The following is a 25275-nucleotide window of genomic DNA, read 5'->3' on the forward strand; positions in this document are numbered from 1 at the left end:
CTCTAATACCCTGAGTGGCTGCCCAAGCACACAGTTTCTTCTCAAGCATGTCTAGCACCTGAAGGATTTTTCTCTGGGTCACTGGCCCTGAACCAAAGGAAGTTTCATTGCCCCTGCCCTAGTTTAATTGCTCTGAGCAGAAAATCTGGCTGAGCCTGCTGAAAGCTACTGGAAGCATAATGTAATAGGGTCCTCATAAGTGTATTCACTTCAGTCCTCTCCTGCCTGATAATCCTGCTTCTGCCTGCAAACAAGGTGCAAAACATGAACATCTGCTGTAACGTACCTATAGAGCCTTCTCCTGAAGATTAAAAGCAAAGTGTATTTTTGCAATATTGACATGTAAGAAAATGGCTATAAAATGAAGTTCAAATTTCCAATCATTAGACCAGGGGCCGTCAACCTGCAGCTCCAGAGCCGCATGCAGCTCTTTAATGAGCTACCTGTGGCTCTGAGTACTGCCACTGCTTAAACAAAAATCTAAATCCAGTTGCCTGCCATTGAACCAACTGAATTTAGTTACATTGTTTAAGTAGTGGCAGCCGGAGCCATTGTGCAGTCAACTGTGGCAGGGAGCCCCAGAAGTGAAAGCAACTGCCCCATGAGGTACAAGTCTAAGCCAGCAGGAAAGCTGGGGGTAGGATGGCCAAGCCTGCTCCTGTCAAAACCGCACAACCGTGCCAAGGAGGTGAAGGAGATTACGGGGAGCAGCAGCCACTGCAGAACTGTGCATGCTGAGGCGAGCTAAGCCTGAGGGTGGGGGGGCCTCAGAGGGATAAAGTCTGGGAGAGCCTGGGTTTCGGGGGCAGGGGAGGGGTTAAGCCTGGAGATGGTGGGGCAAGTTTGCAGGATGGTGGGTTAAAGGCAGGGGATGGGGACAGATTTGGCAACTGAGGAGAGTAAAGCCTGGTGATGGTGGTAACTTGACTTTCTAACTGGTACAAATGACTGCGTGTGGGCTGTTCTTAAAACATGGGTGATAAAAAGCATGGTTTGGATGTTATTTATTACGGACTGTCTTGTATTCACGTGAATTGCGGCTCTTGAAGGATTGATTTTTTAACTGATTTTGGAAAAATGGCTCCTCTTGCTTTTGCATTATACTATTATCAAATAAACTGTATTGTAAATACAAGATTTCTACTTACCTGTGAAGACACTGGTCCATGTGTTTTACCCCATTTCATGACCTAATGATTAACAGTGCTCAAATCCCCTGCTCGCAGGTGGTTTTACCATCCAATACAAGAGACATTTCAAACCCTAAGCTGGAGCTTTGGCAAGGAAAACATTTTGTTTTGATTTTTTTAGTAACTACAGGAATTTAATAAGCTGTCATCTCTATACTTTCTCTATGATAGGAGTGTGCTGAAACATCTTGCTAATGGGGTTCAAATTTGTACATAATTTTGAATTGCCCAGTCCTGGCCCTGTTTGGATTTGAAGCTCACAACTGATAGAAAAGCTGTTTATCTTGAAACAGTATTGCTGACAAGACTATCACATTCAGCAATAATCTGCATCACTCATTCTACTACACGTCAACTCCAATTCTGGCATCTTTTCATGAGCAACACACTATGATCAGTCAGCGCCGATAATATATTCATTTGTGTTCTCTCTCTCTCTCTCTCTCTCTCTCTCACACACACACACACACACCCTTACTTGAATAAGAAAGTTGAAAGCCCATAAATTGGTTAACGTCTTATTTCTAACCTGTATTGGAATGAAGGAATGTAACACATACACTGTGCATAAGTGAAATAGACAGATCTGTATTATTCTTATGTAAGACTGAATTCCATGCAGCACAGCCTTAACCAGGCTTGACCGGGAATACAAAAAAAAGAGAAGTACTTCCAGCTAGCATCATTTTCCTACCACCAGGCGCAAACATTTTAGAATATCTGAAGAACTACTTTTCCTAAACAAAGTGGTTTGTTTCACCAGAATTAAAAAAATTGAAATATATCTGAAAACAAATTGATTGTATCAAGGTCTAAAACCAAAGCTGTTCGCTAAATAAGAACCGTAACAAATTTTACTCCAACTGAATTGTCAGTGGCACTTGTGGTACTACAGAGCCTGAATATAGTTATTACAATCCACGCCTAAATTTTTGAAACTGAGATAATTTATAGACTTCAGTAGTCTACATCACTCATGTCAAATCAAGTAACCCACATAAAAGGAACACCACATTTAATTTTGATACTTTCCTCACACAACAGGATAAGTTAGAGAAGAGTCCAAGTCATATACTCTGGGTCCAAGTTCAAATTTACCTGAAGCTGAAAAGATGTCCAAATCATGAGTTTGCTGCAGGTCCATTTCTACATACATAATTTCACTATCATATCATGTTACCATTTCCACAATGCTGAGCCACATTTATGATACTGTAAAAAACCCCACACAATCCTGACAGTTGTCATGTTAATAGTTGATTTTAAAAAAATACAATGCTGCCATCACCTGCCATTGCTGGGTTGCTGTGGAGAATGTCTGGAATGGTCTGAAGGCTCTGACCTCTGGTCAGGAGATCGTGAACGACTGCGGCGGGGCCTGTCATGTGATCGGTTGGAATGATCTGATGCCAGCGACTGAATTTCTGAAATGTCTGTTAAATAAAAGATGTTTTTTCATGAAATGATTGTAATTAAAATGATGATGTGACCTGCCCAAAACGGAAATAAGTTTTGCAGAAAATACAGATGAAGTTTGTCAGATCTTCTGTACTGATTTCAAACTACATCACTTAAAATTTAACATTCCTTTTCCTTCAATTGCTTTTACTTGAATAAGCTTCTCCTACTTTGTTGATGTGAATTCCACTGGTTGGATCAAATTTACTATCTGTTTAGATATCCAGTCCTTCCTCTTTTCTTCACCCTCATCCTCTGACTCTTACACAAGGATTTCACATCTCCATGATTCAATGTAATAAGCAGTAGATTTTTACCTTGGGAAGTAAGTTTGTACTCACCATCTCTTTCTGAAGCATTAGCAGAATGAATGCTGTCAGAAAGATCAGGGACATTCAAAAGAGTTGCTCGTTCATCTCGCTGAACTACCATCTTCAACTTGCCTTTTGACCTTTCTATTAGAGTCTTAGCATCTGTTAGTGACATATTTTCTGTGACTGTGCCATTTATCTGTAATACAACAAAAAGACTAGACATAGGAACTGGATAAAAAAAACAATACAGCTCCACTAGCTAACTACTTTGAAGCAAACAAAAGTTCTCCCTCCCTATATTAAATATTTTTTTAACTCATAAATGGTGACAACTATGCCTTCAAAACTAGTAAATATAATTCTGGTGTTTAAATGGGCTTCAGATTTGTTTTTAAAGTAGAAACAATGAACATTATCAGTGTCTAAGCAAGCAACTAAAAGATTCAAGATTAGGAAAACAGAATAACTAAAATGACCACAAAGTTAAGGAAATTCAGCGGTACTTCATCTTGCAGAACCGATGCCGTTGGAAACTACTACTAGTTTAACCACAGTTCAGATTCAGCTGAGTCCTCCATTTAGTCACCTCTCTCTCTGCAATACAGGCTTCTAATTGATTTATCAGATCTGGATTGCCTTGATAAATAATACAATAAATTTAAATCTAAAATGACATCTTAAAAGCCAGTTTTCAGTCTGGTGTGATTTAGAAATGCCCAAAGTTATTTATTTGATAAAAATGAATATAGTATGGACTCAACATCTTTACATGCTATTAAAATAATAATACATACACATCTGAGCCACAGAACACAGGAAAACTTATGCTCATCTTTTAAATTAATCTAAATATTTAAAGTCTCATTAGATTTCTTAATGAATATAGATTGATTTATTTTATATGCGTCACTAAACTCAACATAGCAATAAGGAGGACTTGCCCTTCTACACTAATTGGTGCAACAGAATTAAGATTTACAGCAATAGCACACACTAATAACTCATAGCCCCCAGACTGTTTGTGTGTGAAGTGAAGTCCCAATGACTTCTCTAACTGTACAGTAGGGTCTTTCAAGTATTTGTGAGCTGCCCTGAGTGGCCGCTTGCCTGGGGCACAACTGTCTGTATTCTGGACCTAAAAAGAACAGAAACACAAATAAGGAGCATTGCATGCTTTGGGGTTTTTTTTCTGGGGGTGGGGGGGGCATGGCAGGGTGGAAGAGAGAAGACTTGCTAGTTACTGTAAAAAGGGACATTGCCTGAAAAGTGACAGTAACAAATACACCACACACGCTCAACCCTGCCAAGATGAGGCATAAATTAATCCCCAAATGAGGAGATGACAAGAAAGGTGGAGAAGGGCCAGAAGTGACTGGGGAAGCCAGAGGGAACCCCACTGGAAGAGACAGCAGGGACTAAGAGTGCGGATGTGCGTGCCAGGAGCAGAACCTGAAGCCCTGCAGCTAGGAGAAGAAACCCTACACCACATGGCCAGAGCCTGCCACTCAACAGCCCAAGGCTAAAGCCCAAGCCCCACTGCCCCTGGAAAGTGGGTAACTCACACTGCTCTCCTGCTCTACAGTGCTTGAGTTTCCAAAAGGGGGCAGTGGCCAGGCCCTGCTAGTAGTCCTGGGTGAAGGGTGGCTGCTTGCTCCTCTTCCCTCTCTCCCCCACTCCACCCCACCCATTGCCACCTAGAAGTTCATGGCCACAAGATAAGCCCCTGATGGTTGCATGATGCTATGATGGCCTCATCTCAGAAAAAATGTTCAAGATTACACCTTGGGCAACACTGCTGTAAGCCTGTGACCAAAGAGGCAACTAAATGCAGTGCTCGAAGCAGCCCAATGCTAGTACAAGTTTGTCAAGCCTCAGAATTTCTGAAGGTTGTGTGCACACTTAGGTTTCTCCAGTAAGCACATCGCAAGTGAAAGGCAGCCACAAGAGAGACTGAGTCTTCCGTCTTTGGTATTCTTTTCTTCTCACTTTTTGTTTCATTTTGCCTTCTAGTAAATGGGACTGGACTTTATCATCATTATGGATAGCTCCAGTCACTCAACTAACATTTTTTATTTCCCATCCTCACCCCATTGCCGTTTTCTACTGTCAAACAAGGGGTTTCCCATCTGAAAACTCCTTCCAGCTAAAGGGAAAGGGAACACAGGATGCTGTTAAAATAAGAGACTTTCCTATCTACTACATTTTTGAGAGAATTGGAAAGAGAATCCTGAACAGTAAGAGCTTGGACCACCAAATTTGGTATGCAGCTTCATCTTACAACTTAAAGCAAGGTAAGGGTTCAGTTATGCCAGGAAAATGGTCTGTGCCTGAAATGGGATTGCACTCATACAGTTGTGCATGTCTAATACATAAAAGAGACAAGATCATCAGGCAGGTGAAAGGGGAATGCAGATGGACTGGCTGGGGGCCATGCATGATTTCCCAGCCCCAAGCCTCCTACCCTCAAGGTGCCATTGAAGGAGGGTACATGGGGATAGTGGGGAGGACTGAAGCTCCCTCCCCACTTCATGCATGTGGGAGCATTGCTGGCTGATCCCCTTCAACAAGGAGTGAGTTGAAAATGCACACTTTGCTGCAATCCTCACTCTGGCTGGGGAGTGCGGGAGGCAGATTAACCTGGATATGGTCCAGCCAATGGGGGGGGGGGACACACTCCCTTTTCTGGCTGTGTGTGCTGCAGCAGACATGGGAGGTGTTTCTCACCTGGCCTCAAGTTACTGCCACAAAAGGACTGGGGTAGTCCGCTCCCCCCAGGAAGGCCTGTATACTGAACTAAGTCCCAGCCCCACGCTAGAGGAGTGATTTAAATGAAGCATGCACATTTTATCTTCCCCCTCCTCCCTCCATAAAAAAAAAAAATTGAGTTAGGGACTCGAGCAACCCTGGGTAAATCTTCAGGAACATTATGTTTCAAACACTTTAACAAGCTTTTCCTTCTGCTCTGTATCTTTAAAATAGTTTTTTTAAAAAAACATTACATGATTTGTTTGCTATGACAATAAGCAGGCTGTGTGTTTCCATTTACAAAGCTTTGCTTAACATTGTTTAATGTAAGGCACTGATGGGGTATTGTTACTGCCTGTGTCTTTTTGGGCCCATATAATACATCAAAATTAATACAACAGGATTACTCATGCAAGTAAAGGTTACACAATCAGACTCTACTTTCCTTCCTCAAAGTCAGAAATACAAAGCCTGACATTTGTTCTACTGAAAGGAACGTGAAGCAGTTATTTAAGAAGTACAATCAGCATACTGTTTCCTTTGCTAAGCAAAGATAGTCATTTACCGTACCTTCAATACAACATCACCTTCCTGAATGTTGCCATCTCTTGCTGCCAGACTATCTTGGGATATTTCTTTCACAAATATGTGGCTAGCCAACCGCAAGCCATACTCTATTTAGAATTTGAAAAAAAAAAAAGTCAAATATATCACAGTTTAAAGAAGGAACAGTTGTGGATTTACAACACTGCTTTCCGGATTTACATTCAAAGCCTAAGACAGCACTGGAAAAACTCAAGTGTTCTAACATAGCAGTGTACTGAGAGTTTTCACGAAATGGTGTTGTTAAACTGGAGTGCAGAAACACTGTACAATTGCTAATTATGTAACTCTCTGTACTCTGAATTACTGGGGGAATCTTACTTGTATAATTAGCATACAGCTGTTTCTTAGTAGCTAAGATATACCAATCCCTGTTTCACATTGGCTTGCAGCTTACAGGGTATATTTACAAGAATACCACATTACTCAATTGTTCTGTCATTACTTAAGTTCTTCATGACTGGCCCTTATAATAAAAATAATTCAGCTGTTTTCCAGCAACAAAGATGCTGCCCCCCCACTTCTGACTTCTCAAAGTATCAAACATTCACACAAAATAAACAGAAACGTAACAGGGCTGTCAAACTACTGGAAAGGGAAGATTTTTTTTTTTTTAAAAAGTCTTATCCCCTCATTCCTTCCTTTCTTTTCTTGCCAAAATTTTGCTCTTTTACAGGTCAGGAGGATTACTGGTCTCATAGCACTACCCTAGTTAGACCCACACAGAAGACAACTTCCTCTGTCCCTCACAAACTGAGCTTTAGCTTTGTAATGACCACCAAACATTTCAGACCATACACAATTATACAGCAGCTACATAATTTTTTTGTATATAGCCACATGGTAAATGATACATTACCCATGAGTCTGTGTGTGATAATTATTTTTGTTTCTTTTGTTTTGGTGTGTTTGTTAAAAAGTAAGTTGGCCGCCTTTCATGATAAACTTGGTAGCAGAACTTTAATTTCGTGTTAAAGTCTGTTCTGTACACACACTATTCAATTTGTGTTTGTAAAATTTTAGTGGACAACAAAAATTGGATATGCAGTTATATTATTTCTTTACAGTCCCATTTCAACTGACATTTGTGTGTTCCCCTCAATCATTTATGGTGGCTCAAGAAAACATGGAGAAAAACCTAGCACTAGTAGTACAGTTCTTTAGCAAGCACCAAAGCCGTCTACCTAAGAAGCTGTCTACCTAAGAAGCCCTTACCAACATAACAGAAGAATTCAATGTAAATTTCAGCTAACATTTCGATATAAAAAATTGGGCATACCTTCGTTTTTCCTTGATTTCACCAATGTTACTTTGGTTGGCTTTGTAGGCTGACTGGAAGCAACAGATCTCCTATCTGATCTTGGTGATAAACTCCTCTCTCTGCTTCCACTTCGGTCTCTTCCCCAGCTCTTCTCATGCCTTCTGCTAACACCTGACCCAGTGTGCGCACTTCTTGGCTCATGCGTTTCCTCTTCATAACTATCCTCCTCATTTTCAGATACTGGTTCAGGTTCTGGCCGGGACACTGGAATCTGAATTTTCTTCATTCTTCGAATAGTCTGTAACCAAGACAATTACTTAATTTCTGGTTAAATGCAATTTTTAAAAAAAGCCTTAAACTTGGGCAACAGGCCAGCACAGACTTACACAGCTGCATCTATCAAAAGCGCCCTAGGGATCTCAAAACAAATATAGAAGACAACATCCATACCCCAAAGGGCTTACAATCAAACATTTGGATGACAAAGAGAAAAATGGGTTTGAGGGGAGGTGTCAGAGAGTAAGGGCAACTTTACATAAATACATGGGTAAAGTACATGCAGGGCTTCTTACAAATTTGTGGCTGGGAAGAAAAATTATGGAAGACAGCTACTATGAACAAGCTACAGTATTGTAACCGGTAGCATCTTGTCACTGATCTTTGCAGTACTAATAGACCCATTAAAAACTCCTAAGTGTCAAGACTGGGAAGAAAAAAAAAAACGCAGCAAGGCTAACCTGAAATGCACAATACAGTGAAGTCAGGGAAATACCTTTTCATTGTGCTCGAGTATTGGAGGACAGAAAACAAACATTTCAGAACTCAAATGATTAGCTTCCCACTTCACTCCAACGTTGTGTTTGTCTATACCAGGTTTCTGGATAAGCCAGCGTGATAATGGATTGCAATTTAAAAAAAACATGTCATCATTTAATCACTTTCTACTTTTTCTCTTCCATATTTAAAAAAAGATGGTAAAAGGATATGTGCATTTAAGAGACTAGATATTTGCCAAAAGGATTTCATACATATTTCAATGAGATGACAAATGCCTTAAAAGCATCATGCCAAGAGGGATGAGAAACAAAACCAAACGCAGCAACTGTCATATTTCTCATCCCATGAGCTTCCCCGTCACTAGCATCCTTGCATTTAACAGCCAATTTAACTTAGAATTGTTCCTTCAGGTATGAATTAATTTGGTTTGTAAGACCAAAGATACACCTCAGAGTAAAATACTGGGAGAGCAGTTTGACTTATCTTCTGCTTTGTAACGTTACTGACACTTTTTCAAGTATTACAGCTTTGAACTATCTTGCCTGGCATCATCTCTTGTCTGGCAGGACAATGAATGTTGCTGGACAACAAAGCACCTGGACAGCTCCAGCTGTGTGGGGTTGGAGTGTAGCCCTGCTGGTGGCATGGAGCTGCATTGGCAGCCCCCTCTGGGGAGCTCCACAGGCAGCACCACAGCAGGGAGCCAGGTCAGGGAGCGCAGGCCTGGTTGGGACCCGTGCCAGGAGCCCTGTGGTAAGGAGCCAGCCCTGAACCATGGGGACCCCTGCCAGGGCCAGAGGATCCCAGCAGCCCCACTGTGGGGAGCCAGCTGGGGAATGAAGCCCTGACAGCAGTCAAACAGACATGAGGACCTTTTCTGAGGCTGACGGGAGCCCGGCAGCCCTGCAGCAGGGAGCCAGCAGGGACAGGGAGCCGTGGCAGCCCCACAGCAGTGGGGAACCCAGCCAGGGCTGAGCAACCTGGCACCAAGAGGGGGGCCTAACTTCCTTTCATCTGGCAAATCCCCTCATTTGGGGCAACTCAGGTCCCAAGAGTGCCAGACAAGGACTGTACAACCTGTAGGTATAATGACCAATTACATACCAAAGTGCCATTCCTTGTTACCCCTCACTGGAAAATTTAAACTACAATGGTTGTGAAATATAAAACTATTTGTGACCATAAGCACTGTAATATAGTAGAGATATAAAGCTGCTTTCTACTTTCAAATAAACGATCACACTTATAGGAGGAGGCTACAAGATTTTACAGTGCTAAATAAAGGGAGGTAGCAGCTGCTACTTTTTTTTTTCTGTCCAAAAAACTTCAATGACCAAAGGTCCATAATTGTGGAAATAGCAAATTCATGAAATTCAAGTAGTAGTGAACTGACAGTATCTTGGCTAACAAAAAAAAGATGGAAAATTGAGTAAGCCTATTCCATCACCTGCATTTGAAGCAGACAAGCAGTGTTCCCTTTCACTTTTTATGTCTATGAGCAGAATGATTTTTTTTACATGGAACAATATTGTGATGGTGTGTGACACGTCACCTTTGTATTGGTGCACATAACAAAATTCATTCTGCACATGGATGTGTGGCCGGAGTGGGGCTGAGAGGTCCAAAGTGTGGGAGTAGCTCAGGGTTGTGGAGCATAAGGGCTATAGGGTGAGGCTGAGGCATCTGAGGTACAGGAGAGGGCTCCAACCTGGGACCAATGTATTTGGAGGGTGACAGCAGATTACTCAGGGCAGGAAGTTGGGCTAGGGGTTTGGGAGCTGGGAGGGAGTCAGGGTGATGGAGTGGGTTCGCTGATGGGGCTCAGAGTTAGAATGACAGCTCTAGAAGGGAGAAAAGAACTCAGGGTGCATGAAGGGGCTTGGTGCTGGGGTTTGGAGTGCTTACCTGGGACAGCTATCATTTCATGGGATGGAGGGTGGGGGACAGGAACATGACAGGTGGCTCCACATGGTCTATACTGCCCTGTGCTTATCTTCAGGCACTGCACTCCTCCCTCCCATTGGCAATGACTCCCAGCCAACTGGAGCTACGAAGGCAGAACCTTCCAGGTGATGTTCAACACAGGGACAGGGCTTCCAAGCGCTGACAGCAACACAGCTCCAAACCGTGGGGGAAAGAATGGCAGTGTACGGACCTGGCCCTCTGCCAGGAAGTGCTGGCTTAGAACACAAGGACCTAATGGTCTGCAGCACAGGGCCCTGGGCTAAGGAGACCCCCTCAGACCTGAATCACAGCCCATAATGCCACTTTCTTAATCTGGCCATGCTGCTGGGGCCAAAGGAAGGGAGCTACTGAGACTGGGGAAGAGACCTGATCTTCTGGCTCCAGCAGGGAACTACCACAACTGGCGGAGAAGGGTCTTTCCCCCAAATGTGGTAACTCCATGTGTAGCAGCCCTCAGCCCCTGTGGATTTGTTGTTCTATTTCACAGATTTTTTTTTAAAATGTTTTTGAACAGAAAAGAAAACGGGCGATAGAACTACCCTTTGCATTACAAGCACGTTTTTTCCCAGGCTCCACAAAAAGCAGTGATTGAAAAGCCATCAACCAGAAAGCTGATAAAAAATAAAAAATAAACCACCTTCAAAATACTTTGTTTCACTTGCCAAAATTTAGGTAGGAGTTAGGAGTCCAATCTGACAGGTCTCACATGAGACATCAAAGCCACAAGTGGGATGCGTAGTCAGCCTGACAAAATTAATCTATACAATGTTTTCAAGGAGGACAGCACTCAGACAGAATGCCATCAGAATCTCCTACCACAAAATACAGGCTTAGGCTATGCTAGGAGAAAAAGTTTTGCTAACACAAGGCAAGAACCCAATAACGGCCTCAAGAAAGATGGGGTGTGGAAAACCATCTAGGGACCTGGACTGAAGATAAATCTGATGAAAAAATCCTGCCTCAGAGCAAAAGGACTCTCATGCCACAGCTAAATAATTCCACAAGGAGATTGACCAAGGAAGGAGTTGTCTAACAAGTCTCTTCAAGAAGCTATCAAGCTCCAAGGAAAATTACAGAAGCCCAGAATGGAAGACCATGAACAATGAGCTATGACAAGATGCAGAAAAAGACACTTTCTTAATGCAGAGTCCTTGATTAGTTCAACCCAATACAAACTAGTTCTACTTTGGAGCAGTACACTATAGATTTTGGTCTACATGCTTGTGTGTGTGGGTGTGGGTGTGTACACGCACACACACACGAAAGAAAGAATTCATATGCTAATCCAGGAAAATCTAGTTTATAAGATGGCAGAGGAAAGTGCATAAAGTAACTTCAATCCCTTCTAATTTATATTTTGCCTTTAGAAGTGCAGCTTTCCCTTGTGAAACCCTTGTCCTGGTCACAGTATAAATGTGACAACTGTGCATCTAGGAATCAATCCACATCCATTTGAAGACAGTGTCACATCTGAGCTGAAAAGAGATCAGGAAGCAGAAGAATGAATGATAGATGGACATATGGTGGATCTAAACTCCTGCATTCTTGGCATGTCTATCCCCATACAGAGAAAGACAGGAAAACCCTCTTAGTCTGGACTAGTGGAGATCTCTGCTTTTATTGTCAGTTACATTACCCATTTACATTATGCCACATCAGCATGTATTTGTTTTCCTATTCCAGACCATGCAAAGAGGTAACTGCTAAAAAATGTAACTAACAGCTATTGCAATGCCACAGTTCATTTCCATGGAGCTGAGAGTCTGATTATTTCCCCTTTAAATAAAGGCAAAAACAAGTTACTGTAAGTATTTGAAACTCTGCTCATTAACATACAATCTATTGTACACTGCCTAGCTAATTCACTATAATTCTTTTTGGGTTTGAAACCTGCCAGTCTTCTAGGATTACACTTACATTAACCACAGAGGAAAGAAAACATTAGTACTTAAAATTTGAGTTTCATCCTCAGAATGATAATCCGTGAAATTAAAGGAAGCTAACCATGTTTTAATATGCTACTTCAGTAATAATATGCTGTAAATATTTGGTAACTATAATATTTTCTTCCATTACTTGTTGTTGGCTCTTGTACTTAAGTCCAAAAATATTTCCACTACAGATCATGCCATTTATGCAGCAAAACCTCCACCAACTTATTTTGGAGCATTACTTTGAAATGTCAGCTTTCCAATAGGAAAACATTTACAATTTGACATGCATGTTATTTTTGCTATCTGCAACACAGTCCAGAGTTACAAATGTGTAGCACTGCAATTAGTGCAGATCTGTATGAGTATTTGAAAAAAGCACTGTAGAACTGCCAGAGGGAAAATATTCATTTTTTAGCCCTAAAAACAAACAATTTTTTCAAAATTAAACTGCCGGTGTGTTTATTTTCTATTCTTTTCTTTGAGAAATATAAATCTTCAAAGTTTACAGAAAACCAGATTACTACCTTTCAGTAATGACCAGTTTTGTTGTTTTGCAAATTCAAAAGCCATTTGTATCCTCTAAGTAAGTCTGAAATTATAGGAATTAAAGTAATTACACCTTAGCTTGGCAAACTGTATTTGCTGAACACAAAGATGTGTTTGTTGGGGGCTTGAATAAAGAGTAAAGACCTTTGGCACCGACTAAAGCTTGAAAAACCTGATCAAAGTATGCTTGCAGAAGAAATCAGTGGATAAATTAACTGTCTTAGCAGCCTGGGAACAGTCTCCTTTATAGTGAGGAGAGGTGCTTCTGTTACCCAAAGTCTTATCTTCTGACTACAGCATCTTGATAATCAAAAACTGTGGTGCAAGTTTTCAAGAGTTATTTTAGGTACCCTACTTGACAGATATCTCTTCAGTAAGAAGAGATTACAATTCCAACAGCTACCAAGTGCATAGGCATAGTAAAAGTAAGGTTTAAGCAGAGCCACTTACTATTTTGGCATTTTTTCCACTTTTCCTCAACTGTTGAACAGCAAATGCATGCTCCACATTATCCATTGAGACTCCATTAACCATTGCCACACGGTCATTTTCTCTAAAGAAGAAATGCAATGTGTAATACACCAAAAAAAATTCAAAGACCTGAAAGAACCTTAAGAAATGAGTTACTGAAGACTCCTCTGGCAGTATCACACGATTACTGTGCAACTATCATAGCTTGAGATCTATTAAGGCAATCAGGAAATTAATTTCAGTCAAGCACTGAGATTTTTAAAACCCAATGAAACTGTAATTTGCTAGAGAAAGAAAAAAATGCAACACTTACTGTAGCAGTCCTTCTGCTGGACCTCCTTTCAGGACATCAGATATAACTATGGATGTTTCACCACTCTGAAAGTGGGGGTTATCTCTTCCCCCAGATATTGCAATGCCAAACCCAAATCCTGGAGCCTAAAACAGAACGTAAAAACCATCCTCAGACATCAAATCTCCCACTTCATGAAAAATTTAAAATACCATTATTTTAATACACTTCAAAGCAAAACAACAACACATAATTGAGGATGAAGAATACTGTATTCTGCTATAGCATTTCTCATATAAGGTTTTCAAAGTATGTAGGACATTAAGTCTCATAGCTGGTCTGTAATTTAAGTAAGGGACCACGCTGTTGTCTCTTGATAGAAAGGCAACAACTGATAATGCACTCCAGGCACTATACAACACAAGCACAGGAAATAGCCAAAAAACATTCAACAACTTTAAGGGCAGAGAAAAATGTGAATTGTCTATTTAAATTTCCCCAAGTTGAAATTTAGGCAGAACCTTTGAGTTCACACCCAGAAGTTTGTGAAGATGGTCTTGAACTGATTACAATACCTCAGCTTCATCCCCTATCTCAAAGGCTGCACCTCCAGCAAACAGAATACCCTTTACTGGTTCAGCACAGCCCTTCTTCCTGCAGCACTAAGGTGCTTAAGCTCTCATATTGCATTATTCACCTCACCTGACCCTGCTTGACTCAAGAGCAGACAGTATTATAGCAAAAGATAGTAGGACTCTAAGCTCAATTCCTAGTAACAGCAGGACCAGTTGCACCATTTAAAAAATAGATCAAAACATTGTCAGCACTGCCAAGTCATCGGCATCTTAACAATAGTTAATTGCTTCAGTTTTTTGCCTTGTGGGCTCTCCCTCTGCAGCAAGGTCAATGTCTCTGAAAAGTTATTGCTACTAGGTATTTCAGGATATGATAATCATGATTACAATTTATAATCTGCCCAGAAGTGGCAATGGTGAGAAGTAAAATGTAAATTGATAAATCAGTTAGATTCAGTAAACTGAACGTCTCGTTCTTCCATTATTGCTTGGGATGAATAAACATCTGTGGGAAACCAAACACTATCTTATGTAAGTATTACAAATTGTCACAAGATTTTATGTAGAATTTTAAAATATTTGTTCAGTACATTTTTCATGTAAATAAAACTGTCTGGTTCCAAACTCTCTCCATTTTTCATCACCAAGTTTCACTTCTGTGCTTCTTCCTGTCTTTTTCAGCAAACAAAAGGATCCATTCAACATGAGACTACTGAAGATAGGGATTTTCTCTGTAGCAAGCCATTTGAACAGCCAACCAACTAGACCACTGTAACAGCTTAGTGATGGATGCTCTATCACTTAAGTCTTTAAATCAACAGCTGTCTTTCTAAAAAGATATGAGCTAACTCAAGCAGGAGTTCCGGGCTAAATCCAGATATTACTGGATGAAATTCTTTATTATGAAGGAGGTCAGATGAGATCAAAATGGCCTTAAAAGTTCATAAATCCATGAAGTGACACTTTAAGAGTATTTTGAATCAAGCACTAAAATTCAGAAAGAACAGAATTACACCACACAAGTTTTGCATCTGTAAATATCTTTACTCTCATCCATGTAAAAGATACATGTGCAAAAGACATTAACAGTAAGCGGAAGTAAAGACTGGGAAGTGCAGCTACGCCAATGAGACACTCCCCCAATTCCTATGAAGCTTCCAGGCCCGCTCCAAAGCCTGGCACCACATCACCACCCAGTATCAACTCCAAGGCAACCCGCCATCCCTGAGGAAGGTTTCCATTAACTTTGTCATCCCTGAAATGGACATCCAGCAACACCCAGACATCACAGTCACCAACCAGGCAGAGAGAAGAATCACCACAGTGCCCTTTGAGAACAGGGCACCAAACTTCCACCAGGCCAATCTGTGAAAGTGAAGTAGTACACCCTTCTGGCTAACACCCTGAGGATACAGAGATACAGGGTGCAAATCCACATCCTGATTGCCTTGAGTGCTAGGCACTTGGGATACTAACAACAAGCCAATGCTGAGCATGTGGAGTCAGTCAAGAGTATGCTAAGCTGATGGGGCAGATCATGGCGTCCTACACCATCAAATGGCTGAAGGATGCGCATATGAAACAACTGCCAACAAGGGACTCAGCCAGGGAAGCATCCCAGAAACTGAGTGACTCAGGAACAATTTCCACCTGTTTATATATTCTCACATCTTTTTGTATATTACCATTCCTGGTATTGGATTTGTCTCCAGTTATTTTCTTACACAGAAGAATACATTTTACCTGCAGGAGAATACTTCAATCTCCCTGGACACACAGTAGCAGATTTAAAAGTTGACATCCTGCAACAAAAAACTGCAAAAGTGGATTGCACATTGGCAAATCAACTGTAGCTCTGCAGTTTCAATGTGACACCATCAATTTAGGATTGAACAAAGACTGGGAATGGCTGGCCAACTACAAAAGCAGTTTCTCCTCTCTTGGTGTCCACACCTCCACATCAGCTACAATAAATTGAGCTGCAACCTCCCTGACTGAATTGACCTTGTTAACTCAGGCAACGGTGACCATCCATCCAGTTTTAGCCGGGACTGTTCCTTTTTTAGATCCCTGGAGGGCATCCCAACTTAAATAAAAAAAAAAAAAACATATTAATTGTCCTGTATGTTGCAAACCAGGGACTTTAAATTTAGACAGCTCCTTAAGCAGCAAGGGCTGTCTGTTTAAAGAGTTGGCTGGAGGAGGCAAGCAGATGGGCTCCATAAACAGACTGTTTAAACACACTGTTGCTGGCTTGCCAGCAGCCCCCAGTGTGATGTGGGGGGGAAGGGCGGCGGAGGAGGGGCAAGGCATCAGCTTGCCTGGCTGCTGTCCACTCTGCTCAAGCTACCTGAGAAGGACAGGAGGCTATGTCTCACATATTCCCCTCCCACTCCCTCCCCCACCCCCCCACTGCTGGCAGGTAATAATAGTTGGGTAGGGAGGACAGGGCCGTATGGTGGTAGGGAATGGGGGGCAGCCACTCGGGGGAAAGGGGAGAAGCTGCTGGGGAATTGCATTTAGCTTGGTAACCCACAGGCAGACAAGTCTCCAGAGTAAAGGGCAGCCTGACCCAAGCCAGGGGTTAGCTAGGTAATCAGGGGTTTGGAGGAGTCTTATGAAGGATGGGGAACAGGACTCAGGAGACAGCAGAGACAGGAAGAAGGGGACAAGGTAGGTGAATCATGGAGGTGGGCTGCTGGGCTGGATTAACTCTTTGGGAGGGCAGGGATATTGGATTTTGTGGGGTCCCCTAGGCTTGGAGCAAGCATAAAAATCATGGATTCAGAATATGAATGGAGCCTCCAGGTTGTGCGGCTCTCCAGCTAGGAGTGCATGCTCTGAGGTGCAGCCTGAGATGAAGGGCTTGGGGTGCAGCAGGAAAGGACTCCAGGCTAGGTTCCAGGGGTTTGGAGTGCGGGAGGGGGCTCAGTCTGGCCCACTGAAGGATGGCGGGGCAGGGGAACAAGTGCCCTGGGCCCCAAGCAATTTAAAAGGGTCTAGGAGCCCCCCAACCCTTTTAAATTGATCAGAAAGGTGTGGCAGGTGGTCCCTTTGGGGAGTCTAACCCTCTTCTCCATTCTTTCTGCCTGAGCCTTCTCTCAAAGGCCAGAGGCACAGTCCTCCAAGCTTTGAGAGGAGGTGGAAAAAAGTGATGGGAAAAATAGGGTGAGGGTATTAGAGAATTTGGCTGTTCCACTTGGCATAGGTGTTAATGGTTTAGAAGGTACTAATTTTATTTACAACATAAAAGTCTTTTTAGAGTTTTGTAATTATCTGAAAAATTATCAGTTTAAAAAAATGCCTGTGTTACTTTACTAATTGATGCACAATAAATTAAAAACTGGATGAATTTCACCATAGATCCTGTTTATCTGTTTGACTTTTCAATTAGAGCTGGCTTCCAAATCAGTGATTTCCATCAAGTGTTAGCATTTGTTTGGGAAGGGGTATTTTTATCTTAATCTGGCCTTGCCCTGGGAAATGAGGGAACTAGCTAGGAGACTACTTGATCTCTGCCAAGGATCTGACAAGTGTCATCTCAAGTCCTGCCTCTGGCTCCGAGAGTCTAGGGATCAAAGCAATGCTTGCCTAACCTGTCTTCCAGTGTCTGAGGCCTGAAGGCTTTACACATGAGAATGCCGACAGGAGAGTTCCCTAGCTGGAGAGTGGGGTCCCTGGGGCAAAGATGCCCAAACAGAGCCCTACATGGACTTGCTCTGGGTCTGCGACATCCCTTGGGTCAGTGCTGCTGGCACAGGCAAGGCCAATATGTCCTGCACTGCCTACAAGGCCTCTAAGAGTTGACAGCACCTCTAAGTGTTGGAAGCCTTCATAAAATTCCCAGTCTAACCAACCCAGGATGGGAAGGGCTGGACTGTTCCACTTGAGTTGGGGCCACCTATCACAGGTTTTAATCCCTTCTGACTTCTTTCCTATACTGGATGTTGAGGATCATTCCTTCCCTGGTATCTTGGATTTCTTGACCGGAGCCAGTGAGTAGGGAACAGTGCCAGCCTAAGGATGGGATTGGCGGGGCACTTCACGCTAATGTTATGGTGCTCGAGGAAGAGGCCAACCTCTGCTTTGGTGCTAGAGTTACTGGCCTGAAGCAAGTGTCTCTTTTCTTTTTAGTCGGGCTGTGTGGTGGGGAGAGGTTAAAAGACTTTGCAAATGCAGTACTTGTCAGTCATGTGATCCTCACCAAAACACCACGGGCAAGTACTGTACGACTCACTAACATGCATAGAATGCTTGCACACTTCACAGGGTCTGGAGTCTGGTGATCAGGGCATACCCAGCCAGGTCAACGTAAAATCACAACCAACACTAAAACTAACCAAAAACTATATATAATAGAACTGTATTCGCACGGAAACAAGACTAGCCAAAGCCACAGCAGTTCTGTCAATGGCAGCAAGAAGGAAATGAGAGAGGGAGAAGCTAGTGGTGCCCCTTACATTACACCATGTAGGCCCCAATGCAGAAGTCACCAAAGCTGGTTTCCTTACGGATAATGCTGAGGGACAACTTCCAGCAGAAGTGCATGTGGAATGGACATGCGCACAGTCAAAGGAGGAGGTATGGTGCCAAAACTAAATAAGAATACTAGAACTCACATGCTTAAGAGTGCTCTGACCCTAGAGAGGAAACAAAAAAAAAAAAAAAAAAAAAAATCAAAAGTTCCTCCCTCCGTCTTGGGAAAAACTCAACTGTGTTGCCCTTTAATGATCCATTACATTGGGAATTTTGTATTTGGCTTTGAGACTTTGCCTTCTTTATATTGAAAACAGCCTCCAGTAACATCTGATAAAGGATGCACACAGGGCACAGGCTTCTTAACACTTCCTTCTTAATACTGGAAGCATGAGCTCACAACTATGAGGAAAAATATGGACTGAGAAGTATGTAAATTGGTCTTAATCATGCAAAATTTAAGTGCACCCAGGACCCATCAGCTCAGGTGGGCTCCTCAATGAGCCTAAGGGTTATGGTTTGCCAAGAGTTTTTCAGCTGACACTCAAAAGCAGAGAGAGGGTAGTCCCCAAATAAAACCTAGGAATTACGAACAGTCAAGGAAAATGCTGATGAGCCTGTTTTGTTCCAATGAGAACAACTGAGGTTTGAGCAGAGATGTCCCCACCAGTAAGTATCATAAGCATTGCATCAATGGAGCTTTACCCCAAACTTCAGATATTCTTGTCAATTAGATGAATTAAAATAGCACTTTGTCCCTTTTCAGACAAGCTCAGTACAAATCTACAGCACCATATTGGAAACAGAACCTGCCTGTTGCACACTAAGTAAAAATTTTAAGAAATGCCTTGAACTAATATAATCATTTGATTTATACTTGAGTTCAATGTGCAGACACTCTACTATCTCACCATATAAAAGCAGCAAGACAACTGAAAGGTTTTATACAATTTCTGAATTGCTACAGAATATCAGAAAGCAAGTGGATGCTTATGAGAGTTGAGAGAATAACTGATTTTTCAGTTTTCAGACAATTCTGAAAAAAATTGAAAAATTGGTGAGAGTCAAATGAAGTGTGAAAAATTTCCAAATGAGAAAGTTGACAAAAAACAATCACTTCTGGTCGAACAAAGCATGTCTTCCCATACAAATAAAGGAAACGAACTGCAAGGTTCTCAGAAGAGCCTGTGGTACCCATCTTACAACTTTCGGGCACTCATGAAGGATGAGACACATCCAACTTCAATTCCTATCACTCCCTGATGTGGGGAAGATATTCCACAACTGCTCAGTAGCAGACACTAGTGTAGAATTAGTATTTACTGCAACCATCTTCTGACTTTGTAAAGCTTAGTTTTGCTCTGAAAAGCAATTATGTTAAAAATGGCACCTTTTTACTTATATCCACTCCTTGCTGACTTCATTGACTAAACTAAATTTTTACTGCTTTGTAACTCATGAAAAAGCCACAGTCAGAACAGCTCAGACAGCAAGAGAAAATTTTACCTTATCATGCAAGTCAGCAACTAAATCATTAACTAAATCCCACTGGAAAATGTTTACTGTGGGTGATATCTGTGCCAGAAATAACCCAGCTGAGTTTGCAGGGGTGGCAGCCAGGGGAAAAAACAAAACACAAAAAAACAAACAAAAAAAACCCCCCACCTTTTATTTGTAAACTGAGCAGATCTGATGTAGCAGTCATGAGGGGCTAATCCGAATGCCACAATTATCATTTCTACAATTATTTTTCCATAATAAATTGCTCTTTAAAACACTAGACATAGTCATGATTAAACAACAGAGGCCATTTACACCACACATAATTTAAGTACTTTACAAACCAAGACCCTGACCCTTTCAATCTTTATAAAACTCAACTGTGTGGAATTGCAGTAAAGTCAATGGAGCTCCAGAGAGATCCACTTGGGTCCCAAACCTGCACAGTATATTAAACCTCTGCACCCTTTTAAGTAAAAAAGGGAAGAAAAAAACGGTAGGGAAGCAAAATGAGCAGGCAAGATTTCAATGTAACACAGAGAAGACAGGATTAGGATTTTGATTTAGGGAATTTACCATTTCCAGTATCAAAATCCACCAGACCCAGCTGCCTCCTGATAAAACGTACTACATGTGGGGGGGGGGGGGGGGGGGACCTCTTATGAAGGGAGATAAAGTTATTTTTAAATGATGGCTTTATCATTGCAATTCTCCTGCAATAAAGCCAAACACCAGCAGGGCACAAATGTGAGGATTAAAGTACTGTTGAATGAAATCCAGCCAAAGAATTCTGAATCTTCACTGACCCGCTCACTTTACAACTGAAAGTGCTGGTTATTTCAAACTTTCCTCTCAAAAGGTTGCACATTTGAGTTGATACTTAAGTGGGTCTTACCACAAAACATTTATATGTACAATGCATGTTACTTTACTAGAATCATCAAAATTAAAACTAAACTAGAAATAAAAGTGCACATAAGGTACAATCACATTTTTGTAAAGTTTTTCTCCTGTTTATTTCTTAATTTGTGAACTGTATGAGTGTGTCAATGATCAGTGTGAATTAGCCAGGTCCAACTGTATTTCTAAGTCCAAGCACTAAGAAGGAAGTTTCCCATTTGGTGTTATGCAGTATAATTTTTTTGTTGTTTGAGAAATACATTTGAAAGTTTTAGCCCTTGTCTGTGCAATGGCAACTGTTCTAGCTACATTTTCATTTAAATACAGTAAACCCTCGAAACGCACAATTTTGAGTTGCACTTACCTCACATTAATATGAGTTAAGCACAACCCAAAATCCCGCTCCCCCTGGCCCTGGCTCAACCCCCCGGCTTGGGTTCAAACCCCACCCCCACCCCTCCCCATGGCCCCACTGACCACCCACGCATGGGTCTGGTTCACCCCGATTCCCAGCTCTGGCTCACCACCCCTCATGACCGGCTCCAGCTCAACCCCCGCCCTCCCAGCCCCAGTTCAAACCCCCCACTGCCTCACCACCAGAGCCCAGCTTTTGTCAGCCCACCTGAGCCCAGCTCCATGGGCTTTTGTCAGCTCCCCATGGCCCAGCTCACCACCCGAGCCCAGCTCCAGACCACCACCCCATGTGCAGCTCTGCCTCAACTCCAACCCCCACCCCACCTCCTCTGTAGCCCTAACCCACCCCAGGCTTAACCCCCCTGCCCCCTCTCCCACACCCCAACTCACCGCCAGGCTTAGCCCTTCCTAATTGCCCCCCCAAACCCCAGGACTTAACTTTCAAAAGGGTGCAGGGGTGGTTAGGGCTGCAGGAGTATGGGGGAGTGGAGCTGAGCTGAGGCCATGCATGGGAGGGGGCAGAGGCTGAACTATAGATACACACGGGGTGGTGAGTTGGAGCCGAGGGGTTTGAACTGCGGCCGCTTGCAGCGGGGGCTGAGCCAGAGCAATTTGTGCGTGGTGAGCAGGGATGGGGTGGGAGCAGGGTTTGAACAGGGGCTGCACAGGCCAGGGGGTAGAACCTGGGCCGAGGGGAGACTGCACTTTTGATCTGTGTTTAACTTGTGTTTATGCAAATTAAATAATGGAGGGAATCCTCAAGGAATCCATTTTGAAGCACTTGGAAGAGGGGAAGTGATCAAAAGTAGCCAACATGGATTCACCAGGGGCAAGTCCTGCCTCACCAATCTGATCAGCTTCTATGACGAGGTAACAAGCTCTGTGGACATGAGGAAGTCAGTGGATGTGATATACCTCGACTTCAGCAAGGCTTTTGATACAGTCTCCCACAACATCCTTGTCCATAAGTCAAAGAAATATGGATTGGATCCTTGGATTATAAGATGGATAGAAAGCTGGCTTGATGGTCGGGCCCAACGGGTAGCGGTCAATGGCTCAATATCTGGATGGCGGCCTGTTTCAAGTGGAGTGCTGCAAGGCTCAGTTCTGGGGCCGGTGTTATTCAACATCTTTGTTAATGACCTGGATGAGAGACTGTATTGCACCCTCAGCAAGTTTGTGGATGACACAAAACTAGGGGGAGAGGTACATACGTTGGAGGGTAGAGAGAGAGAATCCAGAGGGACCTGGATAAATTGGACGACTGGGCCAAAAGAAATCTGATGCGGTTCAATAAGGAGAAGTGTAGAGTCCCGCACCTGGGGCAGAAGAATCCCAAACATTGTTACAGGCTGGGTACCGACTGGCTCAGCAGCAGTACGATAGAAAGGGACGTAGGGGTTATGGTGGATGAAAGGCTGGATATGTGTAAACAGTGTGCCCTTGTAGCCAAGAAAGCTAACGGCATACTGGGGTGCATTAGGAGGAGCATTCCGAGCAGATCTAGAGAAGTAGTTATTCTTCTTTATTCGGCACTGGTGAGGCCACATCTGGAATACTGTGTCCAGTTTTGGGCCCCCCAGTATGAAAAGGATGTGGATTTGCTGGAGCAGGTTCAGTGAAGGGCATCAAAAATGATTAAGGGTCTGGACCACAAGACCTGAGGAGAGGCTGAGGGATTTGGGCTTGTTTAGTTTACAGAAGAGAAGACTTAGAGGTGATTTAATAGCAGCCTTCAACTTCCTGAAGGGGAGCTCTAAAAAGGAGGGTGAGAAACTGTTCTCTGTGGTGTCAGATGGCAGAACAAGGAGTAATGGTCAGATGTTGAAGAGGGAAAGGTGTAGGTTAGATATTAGGAAAAACTTCTTCACCAGGCGGGTGGTGAAGCACTGGAATGCGTTGCCTGGAGAGGTGGTGGATTCTCCATCCCTTGAGGTTTTTAAGTCCCAGCTGGACAAGGTCCTGGCTGGGATGACTTAGTAGGGGTTGATCCTGCTTGAAGCAGGGGGCTGGACTCAATGACCTCCTGAGGTCCCTTCCAGCCCTATGATTCTGTGACTCTGATTAAGCACAACTCAAAATCATGCATTTTGAGGGTTTACTGTAATTCATTACTCTCAGCTGCTGCAGAATGAGCCAGTTCCAGTGCTCAGTTCCATGAGCCAGTTCCAGTCCCTTACCTTGCATTCCCTCTGAGCCAGTTCCCATTTCCTCCTATGAAGGGAGAAGTGGATCCTGAAGCTAGAATGGGTGGAACGTGCAGTAGCTATCCATTCTGGACTCAGAGCTACTAAGGTGGTAAGGAGGTCATGTAACCATATCCACATAACTGTTGGGGAAGTGGTTTCCCCAAAAATGATTGTTTTATTGCTCTGTGCTGATTGATGGCTGTGACTGAGGTCAGAAATCGGACTCTTACACCCCATATTGTGTTTTAGTCACCTCATCTACTTTATAGCTTTAGAAATGCTGATGTTAAAGTGTGAAAGTGAACCACCACCACCACCCCTTCTGAAAGCTACCTTTTCCTCCACATCTCCATTCCAAATGATGACCAATTTGGACAAAAGCAGAAGTTCTACATTAACAAATGGAGGGACTTGTGTCTGGTTTTTAATACAGACTAAATTTGTATTACCAGTGCTAAAACTTGATGGTTTACTGAAGGACTACAAAACCACCAACTAAATTCAGAAGCACATAAAAAGAGCATCCTGCCCTACATGATTGCCTTCCAGTATGTCACTCAGTGCTTCCTTTAATTTTTACAGCTATTAACAGAGCCCCAGTTTTGCCTTCAACAAAACTGAAAGAAGCTCAATATGAGGGGGTTTTTTATGTGGAATTATCTGAAATATGAAATGTGTTCGTGACCTTACCAGGATTTGGACCCACATTCCAAGTAGAAAAGATCAGTTTAATTTATTGCAATTCAACTATCTTGATTTTTTTTCAAAGAAAAACAGAATGAAAAGTTATAGACCAAGAGCACAAGCAAGTAGATCTTACATATCCACAGCAACGAAAGCAGCAGTGCAAATTAACATTGTTGTGGTAGTTTAACTTGAACATCCTGAGATAAATCCATCTCTATGCCTGAATAGGGCATGTCATTTTTTGTGGACTATCACATTTTTCATTCGGTGGTATGACTCCCAAAAAAGGGACCTGCATATTATGCAAGGTGCACCACTCAACATAAGATGTTCAACAACTTTCAGTCACTATCAGCTCCGGCAAGATCTGAACTAGTGATAAAGAGGCACATATACAGATATCTACATCAGGGCTGCACCTTCCTGGGACAACCTCCAGCTATAGGATGCTACTGAACAAGTGCACCTGCATCAGTTTCCCTCCCTCAGAGGTCCCACTAATTCCACACCAGAGATTCTCCTTCCAGTTTCTCTTTGGGTACAGTTTATTATAAAAAAAATATTGCAAAGCACTTCATAAAAGAAGTTCCATAACAGTCTTTTTCTCATAGCCAATAGATGTAGTCTTTAAAATACATCCTCTAGTCCCTGTACATCCCACATAGCATATTTCAGCACCAAACAGTATACTGGGCCTCTTCATTTGTGCTCTTTTGTCCCTTTAGCAGGATAGCCACCTCAGTCCTGCCAGCTGAAGTGCAATTCCATGAACATAGTTGGAAACCCCACGGCTTCTCTAGTGGAGTAAGGGTGAACTCTCATGAGCCATCTCAGTGTTTCCCAGCAACTCCTCTATGATATGCCAACGGTTAAGCTTCTTCCTTGTTCCTGTCCTTAAGATCTCTCTCGCCCTCACCTATGGCTCCACATCTTAAAAGTCAGCAGACAATTCATGTTGTGGTGGTCTGGCCTTTGGCC

At 42.7% G+C, this 25275-nt stretch overlaps 1 protein-coding gene across 5 annotated transcripts in view; it reads right to left on the minus strand.

Annotated features, from left to right (window-relative positions):
• The window catches only part of TJP1 (tight junction protein 1), a 148084-nt gene that overhangs the window by 68821 nt on the left and 53988 nt on the right, over positions 1-25275 (minus strand). For all 5 annotated transcript variants that reach the window (XM_075007346.1, XM_075007345.1, XM_075007348.1 and 2 more), the window contains 6 exons: positions 13578-13702; positions 13244-13346; positions 7590-7869; positions 6278-6381; positions 2990-3158; positions 2479-2623 (listed from right to left, as the gene is read on the minus strand). In XM_075007346.1, coding sequence (XP_074863447.1) covers positions 2479-2623; positions 2990-3158; positions 6278-6381; positions 7590-7869; positions 13244-13346; positions 13578-13702 — 926 coding nt within the window. The remainder of the gene's footprint in view (positions 1-2478; positions 2624-2989; positions 3159-6277; positions 6382-7589; positions 7870-13243; positions 13347-13577; positions 13703-25275) is intronic.

This window comes from Carettochelys insculpta, chromosome 12 (genome assembly GCF_033958435.1).
Source record: "Carettochelys insculpta isolate YL-2023 chromosome 12, ASM3395843v1, whole genome shotgun sequence".
Lineage (NCBI taxonomy): Eukaryota > Metazoa > Chordata > Testudines > Carettochelyidae > Carettochelys > Carettochelys insculpta.